Here is a 27,121-nt window from a genome sequence, read left to right on the forward strand (position 1 = left end):
GAAAGAAGAAAGCAGTAAGGGGGTTGTTAAGGAAATTTAGAAGAAGGAAGAAAGCAGAACCAGAGAAAAGGATAGCTTACGCAAAAGAAAGGAGAGAATATAAGCTTATGCTGAAAAGAAAGAAAGATGAATTCGATCAAGCAAAACTAACAAAGTTAAAACAGTCAATTCATAATCCCAAGTCGTTTTGGCAAACTATAAGATCAGTGAATAGAAAATCTCTGATTTACAACTCCATTAGTATTGAACAATGGTACAATCATTTTTTTTTCTTTTTACCTTATTTAAAGAGCTAGATATGTCACAACCAGACCAAAATATTGTCAATGATGAAGAGTAATCACCAGATATATCTGAGGAACTATTTAACGGAGCTATTTCCAGACAGAACATTGGTAACCTTAAGTCTGGAAAGAGTGCGGGTCCTGATAAGATAATCGCTGAAATGTTGAAACATGCAGATAAAACTGTCATTGACTTTCTTGTTGCCTATTTCAATAAGCTGTTTGATACTGGTATCTTTCCAAAAGAATGGTCAAAATCAATTATTGTTCCAATCTATAAGAAAGGAGATGCCAACGAGCCAAACAACTACCGTGGCATAACATTAACAAACAAAAGGCTTACATTGTGGGCAAAAGAAGAAAATAAACTCATTGAGGAACAAGCGGGATTCAGAGCAGGCTATAGCACTATTGACCACATATTTACTCTTTATGCCATTGTACAAAACTTTTTGCAAAAGAACTCTAAACTTTATGTAGCCTTTGTTGATTTTAGAAAGGCTTTCGACTCTGTGAATAGGAATGCTTTGTGGGCGGTTTTGAGGAAGTATGGGGTGAATGGCAAAATGTATAGGGCTTTGAGAAGTATTTATGACATGACAGTGTGTTATCTGGCGTGCGTGGTAAATGTTGTCACAGTGATTATTTCAATTGTCCCAGAGGAGTAAAGCAGGATTGCCTGCTTAGCCCCCTGCTATTTTCCTTCTTCATCAATGAGTTAGCCGTTGAATTATCCCGAACTGGTAAACATGGTATAGAATTAATTCCCGGTGCAGTTGAAATATTTCTGTTACTATTCGCTGATGATGTAATATTGCTATCTGATACGGTTATTGGTCTCCAGAATCAACTAGATAGTCTTAGACGAGAAGCTGACCAATTGCAATTGATTGTTAATCTTGAAAAAACGAATGTCATGGTATTTAGAAAAGGGGGTCATTTAGCAATTGGAGAAAGATGGTTTTACGGAAATGAAGAACTAAAGGTTACAAATTCGTATAAGTATTTGGGAATGGTTTTCACAACAAAATTAAGTATTAGTATAGCTTTGTCAGAAGTTTGTAGAAAAGGGAAAAAGGGGGTCATGGAAATACAGAAATCACTTAAAAAAACTTAAGACTATGGACATGAATCTGTTTTGGAAAATGTTTGAGACACAGATAGAACCACTCTTTACTTATGCAGCTGAAATATGGGGGTTACACGAAGATTGTAAGCAGAATGAAAAAGTGCATACTTTTGCAATAAAAAGATTTCTTTGTGTTCATTTGCATACATCTAATAAACTAGTCTATGGGGAAACGGGAAGATATCCGCTATATATCAGAACATATATAAAATGCATTAAATACTGGTTAAAACTCACTGCTTTACCAATGTCGCGACTATGTAGACAGGCCTATGAAATGCTCCTATCAAAACATGAATCTGGTCAGTTTAATTGGGTATCGAGCATTCATAGATTACTGAGTGAGAATGGGTTTGGTATAGTTTGGTTGAGTCAAGGGGCTGAATATGAGCGTGGTTTCATAAGTGAAATTAAAGACAGGTTTATCTCATGCTATAAGCAAAACTGGCATTCACACTTAGAAGCTAACGATAAATACAGGTGGTTTTATTCCTTTAAAAGCGTCTTTCAGGCAGAAAAATATTTATCATGTGCAACAAATAAATGGCATAGAGATAGCCTCGTCAGGTTTAGACTGAGAGTGAGTGGACTAAAAAACTTCAAACATTGGTTTTCCAGCGAAGAAGATGCGAATAATGTGTGTCCGTCGTGTGCTAGTGCAATGGAAGATGAAATTCACTTTCTTTTTCATTGTACCGCATACGACAATAAACGAAAAAAACTGTAGTATGATAAATTCTTTCTTTGGTAATCCTAGCCACAATCATGTTGTGAGTATTATTTCGAATGACAATGAAAACTCTTTGAAAGCTCTAGCTAGATTCATTGCAGAAGCAATGCTTGTGAGAAAAAAGATAATGGAACAAAATGACAACTAATCCAATGATGATCCACATTTAACCGCACGTTTCATGTATGTATCTGTACGCATGTGAGTGCGTGCATTATTAAGTATGTATTTTGCGCGCGCGCGCGCGTGTATGTGTGTGTGTGTGTGTGTGTGTGTGTGTGTGTGATGTTAGAACCATTCAAGAGGTGCAACAATATCCCCCTTGTCCTGAGGGCTGTATTGCTATGTGGACAATAAATGACTTTCACGTTTTCACGTTTCTCTCTCTCTCTCTCTCTCTCTCTCTCTCTCTCACACACACACACACACACCGAGAAAGAGAGAGAGAGGGGGTGGGGGGGGGGAGACAGACAGAAAATGAATGAATGAATGAATAAATGAATGGTTTATTCATTATAGGCCAAGGCCCCTAAACGAAGAGGTATGTAACAACATAATCATACCGTCACACAAAAGCATTGGTATACAGTCTGTCATGAGCACAGTGTCTCTCTTATTTTAAATTGTCGATACAACAATACACACAGATTTGGGTGTTTTGTTTTTTTTACTACTTTTTGATTTGTTGAAGACAGCAGTGCTAAACATAATATATTCTGCAATGGTATTTAATTTAACTGCTCACCTTGTTTTTCACTGGTCAAGACTCCGGGGTTCTTAAAATTTTACGTGAAATGGTCTCGACGTTTCCGGCCTCAATGCTCTGTCCGATCAACTGACTTGTGGAGATCATCGTACCTTTTGTATAGCCATGATCTCACCACCACCACCACCACCACCACTATTTCCGTCCAATCTCATATCATCCTTCCTCTCAACCCTATCCAAACCAATCCCTTATCTTATCACTTAGTCCATCCCGGGTAGCAGTATCTGTTTAATACTTTATCTTTGCCCCCCCCCTTCCCCTCCTGTATACAATCTTCCTCCGGTGTCAACAATCAGTTCTCAGTATTCTGTCCACACTGGATGACTTTGAATTGTACTATCACAGGGATTTTAAAGTGTACACCCTTAGTAACGTCAAACCTGTTTAATTACTAAAATTTGACAGGCTTGTTTTGGCAAGACGCATCCTGGTATACCACAACTGACCAATAAATGTCATACTGTAAATCCCAGCACAAACAGGTCAAACCCAGAGGTTAAGCAAACTACAGCAGGGTCCACAGTCCATGGTCTGTTGACCAAAAAATCACAAAGGCAAGTTCTGGTACACTGTTCGGAGATCCCCCGAAGATGGGAAAGTTTACACAGATGCTTAGCTGACAACCCCATTAGCAACGTAAGGAGCAGCAATACACTTTAGACAATGTCATCATAGGCACGAGTGCAGCTCAACTTTGCACGTACACATATGTACATACACACACTCGCGTGGCATGCACACACACACACACACACACACACACACACACACACACACACACAATCACACTAACATACACTCATATGCATGCACACACGTACTGAAGCACACACGCATAAACATACTACAAACACACTCACACACACACAACACACACACTCATACACGCACACCCACTCTCACTGGCACATACACAAAAACTGCATTAATTGTAGTGTTGTCTTTTGGAAGGAAAATGTTGTAGGCTCTGAAAAGTATGTATCTTAAAAGTGATAATAGTGCTTCAGTTGCGTATAATTATATGCATACTATATATATGGCTGAGAAAGAGAGCAAGCGCCATGTGCATGATTTATGTTATTAATGAAGTATCCATATTATCACAAATACAATAAAATGATATAACATGATTGTTAATCAGTCCTGAAATAGCATATGATTGTCAGTTGGACTAAATGAAATTAAAGGTGGTGGTATCTGAAATTACTTATAATAGTACTAAGTAGCTCTTTGATTAAAACTGCTGATGCTCAGTTTTAGGTATTTTATGAATTTTACAAATTTTCATTTTATTTCATTTTGCTTTGAGTGATGCTTACCTCACAAGACCACATGAGGGCTTTTATGCCTTCCTTGCCTTATCAAATAATTCAAAATCTTCACCCGATGTCAGTTAAAAGATAGTACGAAAAGAAATATACTAAATTCTGAATTTTTATTACATATTTTTGTCATAGATTTTCTCATTGATCATCATTTTTTTTCTTCAATTTGCTGATCTGTTGATGATCCACCATTTCACCCCCATATCCTCCTTTTCCCCTCCACTTGTAGTCAAGGATGAGAATTATCAGCAACTATAACAAACAAACAAACAAACAAACAAAAAAAAACACAAAAAAAACCAACACAAAAAACACACAACTGAATGCTTCATAGAGGACTAACAATTTATTCAGAACCCATACAGTCAACTGGTAACTTTAATTTGTTCAGTATTTCAGTGATTTTGGCCTACTTTGGATAAAACAGTTTTCCAACCCCAAAAATTTACAGATCTGTTCTTTTGCAACTAATCTGTACAATCTTTCAGGTGCAGGGTGAATAGCACACACTACCATCTGTTTTATTTATTCTCTGTCCACACACACACACACACACACACACACACACACACAGGAGTTCAGAAGATATCTAACACCTGGTCGACTACTTGTTTAAATCTGAGCACCACAAACAGAAACCCGTGTTTCTAGCATGACAAATTCCATCACAGTGTCCAGTCTTGTCTGCTTCAATGCTGCATTGAGTGACAGTTCCAATTCAACGTCTTCCGCTCTTCTTCTGTGGCATATAACGTGATGCACTGAAGCGAAGTGTTCTCCACTGTCTGCAGTTGTCGGTAGCCAGGTCCCTGACGAGCTGAGAGCCGATGTACATATCACACGTCAAGTGCTGTAGCTTGGGACAAGCTTTCACCGTGTTCACCAGCTCCTCTTCAACTCGCACGTCTTGCACCAGAAGAGACAGATTCAAGTCCTCAAGCGTACTGCTATGTTCTCGACACAGCTTGGACAACTCACGCACTTGCAAGCAACGACTGTAGCACCTGACTTTGAGCTTGACAAGAGGTGTTTCTGGCTTGATGACACTGGACAGCAGAGGTGTGTAGCGAATAATAAACTTGCAGATCACTGTCAAAGAGGGGGACGCCGAAGAGACTTTTTTCCAAGCAGCTGATGACAACTGCGGGAAATCTGATGTTTCTGCATTAGATTTCCATTCCCAGTCCAGGTGTTTGAGTACCAGACTGCGCAGTGGACACCACCTACGAGAAGTGTCAGCGAGTTCGAATAACAGGGCATCAGTCGCGTTGCCCAAACTCACCTGAAGCTCTTGAAGAGCGGGGAACTGAGAAACCAGGAAGGCTGTAGGTGCTGAAGGAAGACGGTGATTCATCTTGACAAGAACTTTTTCAGACGCCAAGGTTCGTGGCAACTCCAATCTCTTCACCAGAGAGCGGAAAACTTCTGATTTTGAGCTGGTGTAAAACGTTAACATATTGCCTTTGGTGTCATAGTAGTCTGAAGGTACTCTGGCAATTATGCGCGTGTCAGGACTCAGTGTGTGTATCAACTCTGCAACAAGATGCGGACGCTGTGGACCCACTGGGGTGTTCGGAAGACGACCCAGTGTATTGGAGATGTACCCGTCCATGTATAAAAGCAGTGTCTTGATTACCCGTCTCTCAGAAAAGTCACGCACCATGTCAAAGGTTTTGCGATCCAAGAAGACACAGTCAGTGACGAGCTTCATACGCTGGAAATACTGACCGTATTTCCTTATCATCATTTCATCCCTGTCAGACAATGAGCTCATTTTTAGATAGTTGTAGAAATAATATCTGGGTGATATGTACAGACAGATAGTGACGTCAGTCCACACAGACGGGCAGTGCATGAAGGCCGACAGTCGGGAACAGGTGGAGGCCAGGGCACCGCGGTCGGCCACCGGGAGCATCTTGAACAGGTGCACTAACACCCCGTCCGGTAAGCTGCTGAAGTCAGGTCCGTCATGTGTGGTCTGTCCACTGTCGGCAGCTGTGTGTCCACTGCAGGATTCCGCCATTGGTGAAGTGTACGTGTGACGTCCTGCACAAAAAAGGCTGACTGGTACAGCTGCATGATTGTTATGACAGGAACTAGCAACTGAGATGCAGTCTGCAAGCACTCCCATATTACTCACGGACACATACACTCCAACACTGTGTCTCTGGACCCTTAGGCCATGTGCTTTATAAGTGTCATTCAATTCCCCCACCCCACCCCCAAATCCAATCAAAAAAGGCAAACAAAAGTGAAAGAAAAACTAGGTCTATATCTAAGAGAGAGAGAGAGAGAGAGAGAGAGAATCGTTTTTTTCCTTTCCAAGTTCAATGTCATAAAGATTTAAATCTGTTTATTGTTTTTTGTGGGGTTTTTTTCTGTTTCTATTTTCCCAAATATATCTAAGTTGCATAGGGTTGTGAGAGGAAGGGAAGGTGTTGCAATCTGAAATCATTAACACTTCTCATAACTTTCTAATGTTTTTCACACGTCTACTCACCCCTTTCTAGAAAGATCGGGTTGTTGTTTTTTTCTTCTTATCTTTTTCATATCCAGAATGTTCATGTTTTCACACCTATTCACATCCTTTGTGTATGGTCATTCAATTTGCGTTTGTTGTTGTTTTACACTTCTCATCCTGATTTTTTATTTTATTTTTTTTTTTTTATTTTTTTAGCACAATCAGTTTCATTACTTTCTCCAAAGCTTGTTCTGTCTAGCATGATATTTTTTGAAAGAAATTTTCACTTAAGAAATCCGTTTTTTGGTGCCCTGAGCACTGGTTTGGAGGATATTATTCAAAGTGCTACACATGCAAATCCATTCGTTCTAGTTGTTGGAATGTCATTTACGGTGCCGCAGGTAAACTAATTCGTTTGAGAAGTGCGAATGTTATTCAAACTTTCACATATTAATACACTCGTTCAAGCAGTAAATGAAACAAAGATAGTCCAACTCATTCGTTTGAGAAGTGCGAATGTTGTTCAAATTTTCACATGGTAATACACTCATTCTAAGCAGTAAGTGAAACGAAGATAGTCCATGCATGGTGTGCTAAACATGAATTCTGGACTGGGATTTTAACTGCTCACCTTGTTTTTCACTGGTCAAAACTCCGGGGTTCTTGAAATTTCACGTGAAGTTGTCTCGACGTTTCCCTCAATGCCCTGTCCGATCAACTGACTTGTGGAGATCATCGTACCTCTTATATAGCCATCATTTCACCACCACCACCACTTCCGTCCATCTTCATATCAGCCCTCCCCTCTTCTCCATCCAAACACATTCATTAACCCATCCTCATCGAGGTAGTGTCATCTATGTAATATCTACCCCCCCCCACCCCCTTGTACCCTACTTCCTCTGGTCAGCAATCAATCCTAAATATTGTGTCCACTCTGGGTGACATTATCATTGTACTATTGCCAGTCAGAGTTAAGATATTACCCCATCAGCAACACAAGGATTAATGTCAATAAACAAAACCATGAGATAAAAGCCATCGCCCCCCCCCCCGGGCCCCCCTTGTACTCCACTTCCTCTGGTCAGCAATCAATCCTAAATATTGTGTCCACTCTGGGTGACATTATCATTGTACTATTGCCAGTCAGAGTTAAGATATTACCCCATCAGCAACACAAGGATTAATGTCAATTAAAAAAACCATGAGATAAAAGCCATCGCCCCCCCCCCCCCCCCCCCCTTGTACCCCACTTCCTCTGGTCAGCAATCAATCCTAAATATTGTGTCCACTCTGGGTGACATTATCATTGTACTATTGCCAGTCAGAGTTAAGATATTACCCCATCAGCAACACAAGGATTAATGTCAATTAAAAAAACCATGAGATAAAAGCCATCGCCCCCCCCCCCCCCCTTGTACCCCACTTCCTCTGGTCAGCAATCAATCCTAAATATTGTGTCCACTCTGGGTGACATTATCATTGTACTATTGCCAGTCAGAGTTAAGACATTACCCCATCAGCAACACAAGGAGGAATGTCAATAAAAAAAAAAACCCATGAGATAAAAGCCATCGGCCAACGTCATGCAGATTAGACAGTGTCACTGTAGGCATGAGTGTGGGAAACATTCAATTTCAAATTTGTGAACACACACACACACACACACACACACACACACACACACACGTATCACGAACTCATGCACGCACACACGATGACGCTAATATATGCTCGTACGCATGCACACATACACAAACCACACACAAAATACACACACCATACTACATCATTAATACACACACCACACCATAAGCACTCCACAATGCACATACACACTCTCAAACGCACATACACACACACACACACACACACACACACAGAGGCATACCACCACTACCGCCTATCTTCACATCTTCCCTCCCTTTAGCCCTCTCCAAACCAATCTCCATCGCAGGTACGATCATGTGTGGAACATCCCCCCACCCCCACTTGCCAACAATCAGTCCTCAGTATTCTGTCCGCTCTTGTTAACTTTGTCATTGTGATATCACCAGTCAACCAGGTTTCAGATATTACCCCGACGGGCGCAATAGCCGAATGGTTAAAGCGTTGGACTTTCAATCTGAGGGTCCCGGGTTCGAATCACGGTGATGGCGCCTGGTGGGTAAAGGGCGGAGATTTTTCCGATCTCCTACATATGTGCAGAACTGCTAGTGCCTGAACCCCCTTCGTGTGTATACGCAAGCAGAAGATCAAATACACACGTTAAAGATCCACCCTCTTATCTTCCCTCCCTTCCAAACCAGTCACTTTTCTTTTATCTTTCCCCGATGGCGTCATGTGTGTACTATCCCCTCCATCCCAACTTCCTCCAGCTTTCAACCAACCCTTAATGAATGTTCTGTCCTTTCTGTGTGCCTTCATCATTGACTGGACTTTCGCCAGCCAAACTTCAGATACTACCCAGTCAACAGCACAATACTGTCGTCACGACACAAACCCACTCATATGCCGCAACACACACACACACACACATTACACACTCATATCCACCCAGAAAATCACACACACATACACTCGTACCACAGGCATGTGTGTGGCAAAGCATCTGTGTCCAGGACAGCTATGGGTCAAAGTTCACCGAGCTAACCATCAACCAGCAGTCGGTGAAGAATGGAGGTAATGCTATGGGCACATCTGTATGTGGAGCCTCCATACTTTTTACTTTTGTGCTCACGCACGTGCGCTCGCACGCACACACAGAGAACCACACATACACATATACACGCAGACTTGCAAGCCTTGCACATACACGTGTGTATGTGTATTTTGTGTTTGGCTCATTTCTCAAAAGTGCAACCCTTCTGTGGTGAGATTACCCGCCGCTCTGTTCAATGTTTTCCGTATTAACAAACAGCACCGTAAATATCACCAATGTGTTTAGAGGAATCCATCTGTGCCATTTGTGTATAGGTTTTATAATAAATATTAATTTATATGCACTAGCACTAGCACAAGTGTGTGATCCATGTTTTTTTCTCCTCTGGAGAAGTGTAATGTACAAATCTTTGTTCACAAGCAAGAATGTTTCATGATTTTGAGTGATCTTTGTGGGGAAGTGCTTGTACTTGATCTATTTTCTGTTCATTTCTCAGAACAGTTAAAACAAGGAGGAAGAAATGGATCTGTACAAAAGATTAAATCTTTTAATTTTTGGCCCAATTCTTCTTATTCAAAGTAAAATACTTCTGGTTACCAGTTATTAGATAGACATACAATTGTTGATTATAATAAATAGGAGGCTGTTCGTGTAGAGTTACCAGCAGAAGCTTTTTTTCAATCTAGGTGTTTGCATGTGTGCATAAGCACTCAAATCTGGAGCTGGCATAAAAAAAAAGAAAGAAAAAAAAAGAGAAAAAACCCTGATGATTCTGGTGTAAATGTTAAAGCTTTTTTCATTCGATGTGTTTGTATGTGTGCACAAGCACTTAAATCTGGAGCTGTCATGAAAAATTAACAAACAAAAAAACTTGAGCAAAAAAAATCTGACGATTCTGGTGTAAATGTTATGTAATTTGAGACATCAGTGGTATCATTTCCTGCCTTTTCCCAATTCAGCCAGTCATAAAGACAATGCAGATACACAGATGAAATGTCATGTACAAATCCTGTTAATTATGTCAGAATATGAGCAATACCACTCAATGTATGTGCACTGATTGCTTTTGTCAGTATTCATTTGCATAAATGAATTCCCAATTCACAACCCTTTTCTTTGCACAAAAATTACACACACATACAAGCATGAACTTTATATAAATTTTTATTTCCCACAAATTCACACACAAACAAAAAGTTGTACACATTTTCTTCCCTCTCTCGCACATCAAGGTACTTCATGTTCACCCATTCATTTCAGATAGCCTCACTGACAAATGCTTGAACACAACTGAACTGGTACTGAAATCATGATCAAGAATATTTCATTACATATTCATTATATTCAATGAAAATCATTCTCACAGTACTTTGGGTAACATCTTTGGCCACTTAAAGGGTTGTAGTTGTCACTATAATAAAAGGAAGTAAGATCTTTTCAAGTATGTGCATTCTAAACAGCTGAAAGTCAGAAATGCGATGAAAATTATGATCAATGTGATGAATTCCCTTATTTCCATTAACCACCTCTCATCAGTCTGGCTTGGCTTTTAGAAGTATGAAATTCTGTGTCCATCTGTTTTTAAAAATCTTCTTTTGCAATCAGGGGCTGCAACTTCAATACGTGGTCCTTTCTACGAAAAGGTTTTTTTATGTTTGCGACTTGTTTTACCCTGCCATGAAGACAGTCTTGCTCCAATTTTGGAGGCTTATAATATGATCAACACACAGCCTTCAATTCAATTTACAGTTTATGATCAACACACAGCCTTCTATTCAATTAACAATTAATTTAACTGAACTTGGCTTTGTGGATAGTTGACCATATACAGCCTCAAGGCTGGAAGAAATGTCACAGATCTAAAGATATAAAGAAGAAACAGCCACCCTCCCCCAAACAAAGAAACAAAACAAAAACAACAAAAAAACACCCAAAGTGCAAAGCAGAAAATTCAAATAATTACAGCCTGAAGTCAGAGCCAGTCTGCAACAACATGTTAAACCAGAGGGGTAAAATAAAACACCTGGGAAGAATTAAATGAATACATATATATGCTACAAAAAAAAAAGACATAAAAATCCACACAGAATTTTACCCTTTCGCTGCCTAGGAAATAAGATTTAAGTGAAATCTATTTGCCAGACTTACCCCCCCCCCACCCCCCCAAAAAAAAAACACTTATAAATTTTCAAAAGTTTTGTGGGCTTTGTTACTGCATAGAGACCCATAAATTTTCTGAAAGGTAAATGAATACAGAATACAAAAACACTCAATGTTTTGCAATTCTGTATTTGTCCAAAGACATTACTTGTTTTGAAACCAGAGTTGTTGTTTTTTTATTGTTGTTTTTTTTATAAATCAGATTTTCAACTTGTTCATTATGAACATCAGTCTGGTCATTTGCACAGTAATATATTTCCTGGACAAATGGATTATAACTATACACACAAATTATACTGGGACTACTAAAAAAAGAGATATGTACATGATTCAGTGATTGGTCTTACTCTCAGTGATAACAACATAGATGTGATTGTCCAATCCTCAGTCAAATGTTTTCTTAAAAAAATAATTAAAAAGAAAAAAATCAAAAGAAAAAGAAAAAAAAAATCATCATGCCCATCAGTAAAGTCGGACTCCTTTCAAACACTTGTTTCTGTCCATGCTGATAGTCTGGAGTACTTTTTCTGCCTGTCTGGATTTGCATGTACCTGTTGGCTTGTCTGCTGTGCTTACAAACTGTTTCCTCCTACTTCTGAATTTTATTATAATCTACAACAACAACAACAAAAAAAAAAAAAAAAAAAAAAAAAAAAGAAGAGAGAGAGAAAGTCAATGCAGCCTGCACTGGGTGGGTTTCCCCCCCAGTCCACTGCCACCAGTAAAGTCAGGAAAAACAGGCTGAATGTTGTTTGTTGGCCCTAAATTGATCCCCTTGAACATTTGACTACACCTACTCTTCCGCATCCACCCTCCTCTACTTCCTTTCTGACCCACTTCACTTGGTCCAGTTCCCCTCAGTCTGCCCCCCACTCACCCTACTTCAACCTCTATCCCTCCTCCTACACTGGCTCAGTGCCGAGAGTGTCACTCCCACTGCTGCTATCTTGGTCAGCGTCACTGTCACGTGGTTGGTCTCTGCTATGTTCAGTGTCACCCACTGATCGTCGATCGAGCCAGTCTCTTCACCGCTCACTTCATCTTCGATCGAATCATACAATAAAAGTTTATCACTGTCTTCTCTTTCAAGCTTTCGTTCCAATTCTTTCTAAAGAAAGAATTTGGTCGTTTAAGTGCACTTCGATCTTAGCGCTTTGGCCAGGTGTCGCCATTTTGCTGAGCATGCCACAAGCGAGTCAAAATACAGCCAGTAATCCAACCAAATCATTCAGTTCAAGGACTACCTCATCATGTATATGGGGTTTCTAGCTATCAGTAGAATCTAAAAAGATTCCCCACGTTAAAGCCACCAATGTTTTTGTCAATAAACTCAATACAAACCAGGGATAAGTCTGAATATTTTAGTGGTGAACAATCTTGTCGCTATGGCAGTGAAGTGTACACGGCTGTGCATATGAGTCATCTCATCGGCCAGGCAGACTTCGGGAAAAAAAGTAACGCAAAAAAACAAAAACGAATGGCAAACTCATTTTCATAGGCAGCCCCCTCCATCCCAACAAGTAAAAGTCGAACTAATGAATCATCAAATCATGAGTGAGTAAAAAAATTATAAGTCCAGAATATATAAAAGTGGATCCCAAAGGCATAAAATGAGAGAAAAAACTGTCAAGAGGAAAAAGACAGATAAAAGAGACTGGGAAACTTTGGTGCACATATTTTCCGGAAAGTGGAGATGTTCAGAAGCAAAATTTGAATCTTCACGAGCTGCTAAGGATGTTATTGACACATAATATCCAACTTCTATGTTTTAAGTTACCATCCCCTACAAAATCACTGTACCCTTTTATCAATTTTGGAAAATTTATTAATTTTGGAAGTGCTGATTTTCAAAGCACAAACGTTTCCAATGTGACCCCAACAAGTCCCAACCCTGCACAAATAAATGAGCTTTAATGAAATCACTCGATGGTGTTTGTGACTTCAAACGCATTCCTTTCTACAAATGATGTTAATAAATTCATAGTAAAGTATAGGAATAATAACTGGTTTTGATTTTGAAAGAAAAAGTTGTTAGTGAAACAGAAGCCTGCTTTTTTTCTCTCTCTCTTTTATTTCCGTACCTCCCCATCAATTATTCTCCACTGCACACCCATTCACACAAAAAGTCCAATCATTCAGCTGTCAGCGAACAGTGCATGTGACACAGGATGAAGCCTAGGTTTCCTGGCCGTCAGTCTGTTCGATGTCTCCTGCATCGCTCTGCTGGATGAAGATCTGTTGTGTCTGCTGGGGAAGTTGCTGGATTTGGTAGATTTGCTGCAAGACAGACATTCTACATAGAAACATCAATACACAGATATTTAAATACATACTACATAGACGTTTTCAAATACACATGCATGCATACACAAACCTATACACAGAGATATCCAAACGACAAACATACACACGCATCAGAATACAGAAGCGTCATGGTTGCAAAAATACATCAGTGAAGCCAGAAGAAATAGTTAAGATTTTATGGATTTTCATATAAAAACCTTTTACCTTCACTAGTATCTCTTGAGAAGAAGCGTATATGAGCATGTTTCATGATTTCTGATCTCTGAGGGAAACGTACAAAAATATCTACATTTCATGTTTTGCACCATTTTTCGGCTCCTCTCAGGATCACATCAAAAACACTTCTATCCTTTACGTTCACCATGACTTCATGATGACACAACGTATTCCAAATTTCATTGTTCATGATTAGCCTGCACAAATAAGTCACTGTATATAATCCTCTGCCTCCTGAATCACCCAATATGGCCCGCTAAACAGAGTTCATTTACCTTTACTTTTGCTTTTAGCAGCGTAAGTACGTTTGTTACTTCCTTCAATTGCCACCATTTTGAAGTTTGAAACAGGTGGATCAGTTGAGAAGATTCTGAGCTATGATTTTTTAAAGCTGATAATTTTTGGGGGGACTAAAATGGTTGAGAATGATTGATTAGTCATGCCTTCAATCATGGGCAACTGTAATTATGTTGTATCCCCTTCCCCCCACCCACCGAGATGATGATAGATTATCACCACCACTTTTTCAGGTGTTTTTACAAATGATGCGGTATCTTTATTTGTAGCTGAGCATTTAGAAAATGAAACACACACACACATACAACAGTTCACTGACTTAAAGACCATTTTCAATGCACTGATAGCTTCAGACTTTTTCAAGAACATGTTAGAATTTTAAAAAAATTATTCTTCGGTTTTAAAATTTCCAGATTCACTTGTGTGTTAAACTGTGACCTTTTCTGCATATCTATTTTATATGATTTTTTTTATGTTTTGTTTGCTATAGTATGCGAGTTCAGTGCAGAGTTACTTCCCTTCACAAAGAATTTAGAAGTTCCCTTGATGTTTTTTCTGTCAGAGAGGGCAGACGGTTAAATTTAAATCATTTGCTTACCATAAACCCACAATTAACAAACAACAGGGTAAAGAATAAATGTGCAATATTTAAGAGAGAGAGAGAGTCACAGAGAGACAAAGAGCAACAAACAGAGAGACACACCTGTGATGCGGCTGCCAACTGCGCCGACTGGTCAACAGCCTGCCCTGACTGGATGACAATGTTCTGGGCGGATGACTTCTCCTGCAGCTGCATCTGAATGGACTGAAGCTGCTGGGGAGTCAGCTGAATCTACAAGGAAAACAAATCAACACTGAGGGATCAAACTGATTAGCGTGTTCTCTTTCTTTTCTTTTTCTTCTTTATACTTTCCTCTGCACCTTCAAAATCAAATTAAGATTTATGCACATCATAAGAACCTGCAAGTCTGAAGTCAAGCTGTCAAGTTTCTAGTGTTGCAAGTTACAAAATGTAAACGTAATGCGCAAGGAACGGAAGCCAGCCAGATTTTAAAACATGCAGCACACAATTGTGTTGTGCAGTGCTGTGCTAAACTATATTACAAATAAATATATTTTTAAAACTTTTGATCCCCCCCCCCCCAACACCCCCAATAATGTAGAGCAGTTTTCTGGCAGCAGAAACAACAGATGACAGCAATATAACAAGGTTCACAGAACTGGCTGGCTGTTTTACTGTCAGCCAACACATTTACGTTATCTCCCTTGTGCTATGCAAACTACACAAAAGTCTGTTATGAATAAAAGAACATAGGAAAGAAAAAACAAAAAAGAAAAAAAGAAAGAGTGAGAGACAGAGTCAACAACACTGCATACTGAGTACAATGCATCCTGTATCATACATGTGACCGTAATATCACAAAATGCATCCTCTATCAAACATGTGACCCTAACATTACACAATGCATCCTCTATCAAACATGTGATCCTAACATTACACAATTCATCCTCTATCAAACATGTGACCCTAACATTACACAATGCAACCTCTATCAAACATGTGACCCTAATATTACACAATTCATCCTCTATCAAACATGTGACCCTAACATTACACAATGCATCCTCTATCAAACATGTGACCTTAACATTACACAATGCATCCTCTATCAAACATGTGACCCTAACATTACACAATTCATCCTCTATCAAACGTGTGACCCTAACATTACACAATGCATCCTCTATCAAACATGTGACCCTAACATTACACAATGCATCCTCTATCAAACATGTGACCCTAACATTACACAATGCAACCTCTATCAAACATGTGACCCTAATATTACACAATTCATCCTCTATCAAACATGTGACCCTAACATTACACAATGCATCCTCTATCAAACATGTGACCCTAACATTACACAATTCATCCTCTATCAAACGTGTGACCCTAACATTACACAATGCATCCTCTATCAAACATGTGACCCTAACATTACACAATGCATCCTCTATCAAACATGTGACCCTAACATTACACAATGCATCCTCTATCAAACATGTGACCCTAACATTACACAATGCATCCTCTATCAAACATGTGACCCTAACATTACACAATGCACACTCTATCAAACATGGAGACCCTAATATTATACCACTCATTATAAAACAACAACACATGTTGAAAGCACATGCAAAACACACACACACACAAACACACTACCCCCCCACGCCCCCGCCCCCCGAACCCCTCCCACCCACACACACCCAAAACACACACACACACCCAAAACACCCCCCCACACACACCCAAAACACACCCACCCACCCAAAACAACCCCCCACACACACAGAGAAAGCCAAACTCACAGGGATGCTCTGCACCTCCCCAGAGGGCGTGATGACCTGCTGGAACACCTGGGTGGTGGCCTGCAGAGCAGCCGGCTGGGCGGCGGCCACCGTGGTGACCTGGGAGGGCAGCTGGGCCACTGCAGTCTGCTGGGCCTGCTGCTGCTGCTCTTGCTGCACAGGGGCTGAGGCCACCACCTGCTGCACTTGCTGCATGCCCCCCAGCTGCTGCACCACCCCTTGGGGGGTCTGCAGCTGGATGATCTGGGGTTGGGACCCCTCCACGCCCTGTGCAGTCAATGTGCCGTTCAATAAACGTACATGCATACATAGAAAAAATGAGAGAGAGACAGAGACAGAGAGACAGAGAGAGAACTCAGAGCTCAAAACGTTTTCTATTCAAGGATTAAGATTTTAGGCATGGCCTATTCTTCCAATCTCTCCTTGCTAATCTACGTCAGTTACAATAGCACACACACACATATTTAATGGAAAGGGGAGAAAGAGAGAAAAGAAAATTCATGCAGAAGGAAAGATATGATGGAGAACACACACGCATGGACTGACAGATGGATAGTAGAGTGAGAGTGAGGATGGGAAAGAAATAGAGAGAGAGAGAGAGAGAGAGAGAGGAGAAGAGAAATATGTCATCAGTATCGACAAAAGCCACACTGCTGTTTGAGAGAGAGACAGAGGGAGGACACGCACAGGAAAAAAAAGATCTTTCTACTGCCTGCTCAAAACAAATAAATTTAACACATATATAGAGCACATGAAAAAGAAAAAAGAGAAAAGAGAAAAGAGAAAAGAGAAAAGAAAAAAAAACAACCTTCCTACTCCCTGCTCAAAACAAAGGAAATTCACAAATAAACGAAAGACCTGCTTCTTGCTCAAAACACAGGAAATTCAAACACACACACACACACACACACACACACACACATATATATATATATATATAAAACAAATTTCCTACTCCCTGCTCAACACAGAAAAAAGAGAAATTCACATCTGTACAATACATGGAGAAAAGTTTCAGTTTCAAGGAGACAAAGAGTGCAAACTGATCCATAAAATTATATGCTATACTACATATGCACTGAAATAAAAGAAGAAAAAAAGAGCAATGATAAGTAACTTAGTAAGAAAGTGCAATTCATATATTACCCAGTAAAGACAGAAATAATTTGTGTATCAAAACAATAAGCATTCACAGGGTAACAACCGATACAGAGCTGTTGAAAGAAACCATAATCAAAAAGGTTAACTCAGTACTGCCAGTTCACTCCCATGACTTTCCCCACAGAAGGCCTATTTGCATGAATTAGTTGAATGAAAAATCACCAAAAGACAAATATTAGAAGTTATGCACTGAAATTTTCCAAACTGATCAGTAACATAACGAGTTAGTTGGAGACAAAATATAAAACTTCCTCCCATTTCATGCTATCATCCAGTGAGATCCATAATTTGTGTTCGAAATTTGCACACAAAGAGTTGGACTGATTCTGTTGTCTGCCTTGTGACTGACAATAAACTGTGTCAGATGCTATTGTTCACACGCACTGTTCAAGTGAACCAGTCATCCAGAAAAATACTCTCCTGCCCTCGAGCACAGCAATACACTCTTCATCTATTGGTCGCAGTGGAGTATAACGTCATTATGCAAATTAGGTGCTACTCCAAAAATTCAAAACTATAAACAGCCCCCTGGGCTCCTTTGTCTAAAACAGTTGTAAACATTTAGGCCTCACTCGTCTGGAGTAAGTTAAGCTTTGACGACAGAACGCTGCATGTTACAACTATTCCCTCCCCCCACCCCCCCCAACCGATTTTTTCTTTAAAGACCCAATGCTACCAATCTGATTAACAGGATGCAAACCTGCACTGCAGGACACAGAAAATCATACATAAATCTAAAACAACAATTTCTTACCTGGATCTGGATGGGCTGCTGGATGATCTGGCCAGCTGAAACATCCACACAAAATGGACTTGAAAAAGGATTCTTACTTATGTAAAAAAAAAAAAAAAATCAAATAAAAACAAAAGAAAGGCAAAGAAAACCGACAATGCAAAAACATATTATTATTTTATGGGACTAATTCAGAATTTCCCTTTCATGCTTTTCACAAGCTTTAATTGTCTCAAAACTAGATTTTGAGTTCTGACAATATTACTGCCCCTCTGAAGGCACTCACCATACCTTAAACACTTTGCATGGAACAGAATCACAAATACTGCTCAATAGCAGACAGTCAGACAGTGCTCACTGCATGAAGGAGACCCACAAACATTGCTCATTACATGCACACGCACTACATACAATGCTTACGAAGCTACTGCAAGGAAAAGAAATGCAGAGCAGCACCAACTGCCTCATAGTTCATATTTATGTTCATGGAGGTTAACTGCAGGTAGTCCTTACTCAAAGCCAGGAGGAAGGGAAGAGAATGGGGAATGACAAGTTAATCAACTTTATGGAAACTATTAAGACTTAAACACACAAAAAATGCGCCAACAGCATCAACCCGCCTTTACTCGACCTGAAAAGGAGGAGTTTGTATTATACTCCATGTTTGGTGTTACATATACTTACCATGTCAAACTGATGCAAACTAGGCCTATTGGTTTGCTCTGCTTGGCCAAATTTCGCGCGGCTAACAGTGAAAAGACGGGCCCACCCACTCTCAGCCAATCAAACGCCTCTAAAAACTATAAGCGCTTAATCATTCCTTTGGCCAAGGCTCTCCACGCCATCTTGTCAGGTTTACGCTCTGTCTCGAAAAACAACTACTGACACAAAAACAACCACACTCACAGGGGAGCTGCACGGCAGCTGTCTGCTGCTGAAGCTGTGCTGCAGCCTGCGTCACCACCTGCTGCACCTGCTGCTGTGGCTGGGCCACCACCTGCTGCTGCACCTGCACCGGCTGCTGTGCCACCTGCACCGTGGGCTGTGCCACCTGCACTGTGGGCTGTGCCACCTGCACCGTGGTCTGGCTGATGGCCTGCTGGATGGGTGTGGCTGTGGAGGACTGAACTGGCTGCTGGGTCTGCTGTTGCTGAGTCTGCTGCTGCTGCTGTTGCTGCTGCTGCTGTTGGGCTAGCTGCAAGTAGTACTGGATCTGGTCCGGCAGGTTGGACGACACACGGATTGTTTCCTCCTGGAGAAAGAAAGTGGGAAAATTTTTTTAAATTAAAAAACAAAAAGAAATCAACAACAACAACAAAAAAACAAAACTCAAAACTGATTTTCTTTCTCAGAAGAAAAAAACAACAACAAAAAACCAAAAAGCTAAAAAAAAAGAAAAAAAAAGAAAAAAAAAAAGGTGAAATAATCCTGAAGCAGCTTTTATACCTTAATGAAATGAAACTGCTCAATATCACACACTAATTCAGTAAAAAAAAAAAGAAAAAAGCACCCCCCCCCCCCCCCCCCAAAAAAAAAAAAAAATGGTTTAAACGAAATGTCCACAATTTCAGACGCAAGGTATTATGTGTCAGCTTGATTACAGGTAGAAGAAAGGTACAGAAACAGGTATCATCTAGTTTCAATCCAGACAAGAATAACTGTGTCCAATGATTTCTAAGAAGAGCTGATTAGTCTCTAAATACTTCCTTCTTTATCTTAAACCTGCATTGGGTCTGCCGGAGTCTGCACTAGTTGGGTCACGGTTAAGTATGTGTAATTAAACCTGCATTTCCTAACATATTTTTTCTTCTCTGGCTTGGTGCTCATGCTGATTTTGGGGAGATTACCTGTTGCAAGTCCATCTCTAACCTTCTGGAGCTTTTTTTTTAACAAGTCTTATGTGTGCTGGAGCCTTTCTCTGCAGTTGAAATTCAGTAGCAAGCCTGTTTTAGATGACATTTGAGTACAGGCTAACAACCCGTGGTGATTGCCCTTAAAATTATGTTGTTCCAGTAAAAAGATGATTACTCTGTGGTGGTTTGTTGTTGTCAAGTGACTGCTGTTTTCCATTGCAGAGGTCCAGGAGTCATCAAGCCTGAAACCCAACTGTCAAAGACCATCCCCATGGCCATCAGGCAGCCAGTCTTCATGCTCCGTTGACAATATGCACATCCCACAATGCCAGACTACCAACAGGAAAGGCAGCGATAGCAGTCACGAGATGCCACACATCTTCCTGTAGTCGTTTTTTGGCATGAGTTGCAAACTGGTTGAAGACACCGGCAGGAAAGGAATTTGGCACTGTCCCCAGAAGTGATTTCAACACCCCAAGAAGAGGCTATCCCAAACTGCTGGCTGCCCAAACCAGCTCAGCATGGTGTCTTTGACTGCAGCCACTCCCCAAGATGTCCCTCAGACCAGCCGAGTGGGTCTGACTGAATGTTTCAGATATCTGTAAACTGGTATTTACAACTAAGAAGCAGTGGCAGCAAATGATGAATAATTTATGCACCAGGCCATTGTGAGTGAACAAGCAAAGAGACTAAATGAGCAGATGACAGGACAAAAAGAATATCTAATCACAGGACTTACGTCTAAAGACCCCAAAGAGACTTAATTTCATAATCTGCAAAGCTCCAGTTACTATATGCCAGAAATATGTTGCTCTGAAAATAAGTGGCCCATAAAAAAATATTTTATCGGAAACTAAAACACAAAGTATATTTCTAAAATCATATCAAAACATTTTAAAAAAATGCTTTCCAGAATATCTTTTCAGAATATCTTTAAAAATACATACACAAAACCTCACCTGTCGTTTCGATGGAGGTTTCATTTCATCTCTTGGAACAATGTCAATCAAGAAATCGAACTGGTCATATTTTGATATTGCCATTGCAACATCATTTTTCTGCAAAACAGATTGAGAAAAGAGATAACAAACAAAATACCAAGAAAAAGTTATGATGATAGTAATAATATGGCAACAATACAGGGTAGATAACAAACAACTTCAAGCTGTCAGTGCCATCCAATTTTAGTCTCCACTTCTGCAATTTTAGTCTCCACATCTGCCAGGTTTTGCCAGTAAATTGTTATCATCCACACACAATGTAATTACAGGCATCAAGCATTACAATAGGATTTCATCTGAAAGTTCAAAAGCTTTTGTTTGGTCACTTAATAAGTTAATTATTATTCAATTTCAATTTTTTTGTTTCAGTCACCTGAAAGACAAAAACAAACATAAAGAAAACCCAACAACAACAACAAAATAAAAACAAAAACAAATAAACAAACAAAAGAAAATCACAAAACTCCAACAATGTTATGTAGAATGTAACTGTAAGTTATAAAGAGCTGTAAAAATCATAAACACTTAAGTCTTTTCAGAGTGTATCTTGTAAGATCTGAAGTTTCACCCTTTCAGTGCCAAGCCTATCTTATGATCAGTGACAACTATTTGCCATGGGGTGTTTTGGTCACAGATGGTAATACAAAATAAAAATCTCACATGCAATCTATTAAAACAAAGTATATATAACCTATACTTTTCTGCAGGAAAAATGAACGCACTATCAAATTATGACAATTAAACATGAATTTAATGACTGTGATATGAAAATTCCTACACACAAACTGGACAGAAATTTCCGTCCTAGGGCACTGCAAGGGTTAAAAGAAAACCATTTTACTGGCATGATCAGTTCATCGAAAATGAAGAAACATATCAGTGTAAAAGGCTGTAATGTATCAGACAATGCTGTGTGTGTGTGTGTGTGTGTGTGTGTGTGTGTGTGTGTGTGAAATTGTTCCTCCAAATTAAAATTGTATTTCTGTATCGAACATGCCGAAAATTCCTGTCATCAAAACTGTTTAAAACTTCTCTGTCCCCCATCTTGCCTGAAAAATGGGTCACAGTGGAATTCCCTCAGCATGCGGTTGCTACTTTTGTTATGAAATATCTAAGCAGAAAGTCATGGAAAAGATGGGAATACGTTAAAGTTTAACAGAAAAGAATATCTCAATATTACTCTTATAATGCAAAGCTGATGTGTCTAAGATTGTTTCACCCTACCTAGCAACTGGATATAAAATCACAATTTCTGCACTGAAGACTTACCTGCAATGTCCGTCGTTTGTTGTCCTCTGTGTGGACCCAAGATCTTAGTGATAATTCGCATATAAATATCTCTGCTGCCTTTGCAAAGAGTACAGGGGCTTCTGCACTAATCATCTGAAAAATTACATAAAATATTACGTTTTAAAAACTTTCTTCATACACCTGTGTCAACAATTAAATAAGCTGATTAAGCAGTGTACACCCTCTTCAACAGTATACATGAAAAACAAAAAGGAAACATTAGCTGTACACAAAATAAAAATTGTGCAGTTTCACAATAATGGGTGCGATAAAATAAGAAACTAGCTCCTTAAAAAGCAACACAGTCATACTACATAAAGATATTGACAAATAAACAAGAGAGATAGAGAAAAGAATGGAAGAAAAAGAAACAGCTTCTCACAAACATAATACTGGAAATCAAACAACAAAATGTGATGGATCTCCAATTGTCTCCTCTTCAAACAATACTGGGAATGCTATAACTTTACATGAGTACGAAGCTGTGACTATGGCAAAACTTAGGAATGCTATCTAAAATGTCCCCCAAACTAAACCACATTTCATATGCTTTTCAACCACCAGAGATGAAAAGGGTACCACCAGTTTTCCAGTGCTCAAGTTCATTCTGTTGACTTCATCTTTACATCAGTTTATATCTATCTTCTCTGTAACTAGTCCTAGTAATTGTATTATAAGTATTTATCAACAAAAGCACACAAAAAATTAAGGTAAAGCAGAAAACATTGTCTTTTGTCATGAACCAGCAGCACACCCTACCCACCCAGACACACCTCAATTACCCACATATAAGCACATGTATCACTGTATACCGAAAGCACAAAATAAAATACCTTCACATCCTCATCAAGTTTCATAATCTTTTTAATTCTGGCCAGTGGAAGCTCCTGGCTCTTGAAATCATTCTGGAAAAACAATTAACAACAGAACACTATAATATACCATAGTTTAGACATGAAGATTACATACTTTCATAATTTGTAAATATTTCTGTTCTGACAATATACAGTGAATTATTCTCATCAGAACCAACTCAACTGAAAAAGCAAAACTGTGAAATGCCAGTCTATGCTAAATATCAATACACTTAATATAGTCAATGCTAAATAATGATATACTCATATAGCCCATACTTAATATTATAATCATTACTTACTGAGTTGTTCTGATTTTGTATATATATATATATATATATGGGTTCCTATAACAATGTGTTACAAATCAATTTTCATTACAAACAGATTTTCATTATTTTTTATCAATAATAAAAGATAATTTTCCACAAAATACAGTCATTACGTAACAACACTAAGTAGCACTCTAAACATCAACATTCAAAATTTACTGATGTAACAATAAAGTAAAAAATAAATAAAATAAAATAAAATAATTTTTATTTTTTTTTTATCCACTTAATTATGCGTAGAAAAGTAGTGTAGCAAAACATCTTGACTACGCAATCTTGATGAGGCCTCAAAATCACACAATGACTATCAAACGTATTATAAAATAAGTTGACACTATCAGATGTGTGCAATTAACACTACAGAAAAGATGGGCATCATGGGGTGAAAAAAAAAAAACCCACAAAAGGGAAAACAAAGCCAGAAAGTAACTTACTAACTACACAATCTGCAGAACACGTTGATCCTGAGCCTCTAAAACCACATTTCTAGTAACATAACACACACAGTAAACACACAGACTGATAACCAAAATATCAGTAAACATCTGTTGCATTTAAGAACATTAGCTTCTTGTTTCCCCCTTCTCACTTCCACTAAAAATTATTTCATGATCTGTTGAATCATACACTAGATAACTGACCAATCTGTAGATACGTACACTAGTTAATTGACCAATCTGCTCAGTGACGCCAGGCCAGAAATCGTTCAGCATCTGTGTCACTTCTGCTGATGGCCCACCACCAAAATTTGCTTCTGCAGCCATTTTGTTCAAAATGGCCTGACTACAACAGTCACCAAATCACGATACAAGGAATTACTTTCAAAGACCTGCAACAAAGAGAAAAAAAATAAAATCACTCCAGTTACATCAATACATGATCATCTCTTTAACATAATTTGGTAAACATGTGGCACTGTGTGTGTTTGTGTGCAAGTGCATGCACATGCGTATGGGTGCCTGAGAGCGTGGGTGTGTAAATGCATGTGCACAAAAAAGCAGTGGTACACTCTTGCATATTTGAAAATGTGAACATATGATTTTAGTAGATATCTCATTTATCAACATAGAAAAACTATCACACTGATTACTTAATTTCACCAAAACTGCAATACAGGTTTTTAATGAACTTTGTATCAAATAAGAAATTGGGGTGATTATAAATGTTCCTTTTTTCTTTTATAATTTAAACATAGAAAGATAAACATACAAGAATCTCTCTCTCTCTCTCTCTCTCTCTATATATATATATGTGTGTGTGTGTGTGTGTGTGTGTGTGTAGTTTTCATTTTTACATTTTTTGCAATAGAATGCAATAGAATCAAGATATGAATTTTGAATTAAACAACAACAACCCCCCCTCCACCCCTGCCCCCCCCCCACCTCCCCCCCAAAAAAACCCCCCCACCCAAACCACCACCACCTATATTGTTTAATTTGTGCTGGAACTGGAGTGGCAGTGTATCTTACTATCTACTGGGACACAAAAGAAGTGATACACATAACTGCTGACCAATCATCGTGATAATCATGACTTTCAGTTTCAAAACCACTTCAAATAATTACAAAATAAATTATGTCACAGATTACATACTTTATTTTTCATTACACACACACACATATATATATATATATATATATATATATATATATATATATATAATCTGGTTCTTTTTTCTTTCCACAACTACAAGCAATCTGATGTTTTATTTGTCTTGTATATTCTATCAATAAACTGGTGCTATTCATCAAACACTTTTACATACTGTTGTTTATTGCTCTTGAAATTTGTCTATGGGTGTGAGCAAACTCAGAAACTGTGCATTATTTGCAGTTTACTTTAAATCTGGTAATTCATAGCCCAACCTGTTTGATTAGAAAATCAAGAAGCATTCGTCTACAGCATTTAAAATTTATTAATAGACTTCTTTAGTAGGTATAACATTTATTCTGTCTGTAAATAAATGTTCACTATTTACTTGAAATATCATTCACTGCTGAATATTAAAAAAAGGATTGACAGGCAAGCAAAATGGGGCAAAAGATGTTATCACTTTATGCTTTTTTCCACAGTACCTCATACCACTGACTGGAAAGGAAAGTTGTATTTTATTTGTAAATATCTGACTGTTCATTGAAAAACAAGGCACGTGGTCCATGCTCCTCTTCTCTGTCTTCATTTCTTTCAATGGCACTGTGCTTTGACATCTCGAATTTTAATGTTTGTATGATTATGATATATTCTCTGTTCTGCAGCTGTATGCATGCACAAATTGCTTAAAGGTTTGGTCTCCGCCTAATTTCTTGCGTGCAGTTTCGGACTCGGGTGCAAGGGGATAGGCAAGTGTCAAGTGCACAACTACAGAGCTAGGTTGGGGCACAACAGCTACAGAGCTGGGCTGGCGTCAAATAGATTGTCGAGAAGAATTCCAACAGTGTCAGGCTCCGTGGTAGTTAGGGTAATTGGAACAAATGGAAGAGCGATGAGTGATCCCCACATCAAAAGCAAACAGTTGACCAATAATACATTGGTTAGATCGCACACCCAATCATTTCCACGTCTCTCCCCACCAATGAGAACTGAGAACAAAGACAAGAAACCTGACAGGCACAGACCCTTTTCGTTTGAACAACATGACATAAAACTACACTAAATGAATAAAACGACTGCCTCAACACATACACACTTTGTAGATGAATATATAATGTCGATTTATAAACTTATACGCACCTTTGAGCAACAAGACTTCGTGCAACTCTCTTTCTTTCAAAGACCAAAATGGCGGCTTTTCTGATTGGAGCACAGGTCCGGGAAAGGTGCTTTTTGCGCATGCGTGAAGCATTTGTTATTGTTTCACACTTCCTGTCACGTTGTCACGCTGGCCGGTTGCAAGGTTCTTCTTCTTCTTCTCTGTTACACGACCAACATCGACTTGCCGATGCCTCTGTCGTGTTTCATGTATACTGGGTGTTTTCGTGTCTCCATAACCCACCGAACACTGACATCGGTTACAGGATCTTTAACGTGCGTATTTGATCTTCAGTCTTCTGCGTGCGTATACACACGAAGGAGGTTCAGGCACAAGCAGGTCTGCACATTTATGTTGACCTGGGAGATCGGAAAAAAATTAATCTCCACCCTTTACCCACCAGGCGCTGTTACCGTGATTCGAACCCGGGAC

General features: G+C 39.1%; 2 protein-coding genes across 2 annotated transcripts; both read right to left on the bottom strand.

Annotated features, from left to right (window-relative positions):
- Positions 1–4,955: 4,955 nt before the first annotated feature.
- On the bottom strand, positions 4,956–6,260 carry LOC143280239 (F-box/LRR-repeat protein 21-like). The gene has a single exon (XM_076584871.1). It carries the CDS (start codon positions 6,258–6,260, stop codon positions 4,956–4,958), a length of 1,305 nt encoding a protein of 434 aa, XP_076440986.1.
- Positions 6,261–10,512: 4,252 nt separating this feature from the next.
- Positions 10,513–26,751, bottom strand: LOC143279718 (uncharacterized). Its single transcript, XM_076583833.1, has 10 exons — positions 26,671–26,751; positions 24,600–24,769; positions 23,588–23,659; positions 22,734–22,847; positions 21,423–21,521; positions 19,517–19,862; positions 18,632–18,666; positions 16,717–16,983; positions 15,041–15,169; positions 10,513–13,797 (listed from the first exon to the last, which is right to left on the bottom strand). Exons 2-10 carry the CDS (start codon positions 24,702–24,704, stop codon positions 13,696–13,698), a joined length of 1,269 nt encoding a protein of 422 aa, XP_076439948.1. The 5' UTR covers positions 24,705–24,769; positions 26,671–26,751; the 3' UTR covers positions 10,513–13,695.
- Between the last annotated feature and the right edge of the window lie 370 nt (positions 26,752–27,121).

Source organism: Babylonia areolata, chromosome 3 (assembly GCF_041734735.1).
Source record: "Babylonia areolata isolate BAREFJ2019XMU chromosome 3, ASM4173473v1, whole genome shotgun sequence".
NCBI lineage: Eukaryota > Metazoa > Mollusca > Gastropoda > Neogastropoda > Buccinidae > Babylonia > Babylonia areolata.

Bases quoted from the DNA above. Each gene is read 5' to 3' on its own strand.
- LOC143279718 (XM_076583833.1), bottom strand. From the start codon at position 24,704: ATGGCTGCAGAAGCAAATTTTGGTGGTGGGCCATCAGCAGAAGTGACA. The intron at 21,522-22,733 runs GTAAGTCTTCAG...TCTGTTTTGCAG, and splicing joins ACAAACGACGGACATTGCAG to AAAAATGATGTTGCAATGGC. The intron at 18,667-19,516 runs GTGAGTGTGGTT...TGGATGTTTCAG, and splicing joins AGCTGCCGTGCAGCTCCCCT to CTGGCCAGATCATCCAGCAG.
- LOC143280239 (XM_076584871.1), bottom strand. From the start codon at position 6,260: ATGGCGGAATCCTGCAGTGGACACACAGCTGCCGACAGTGGACAGACC.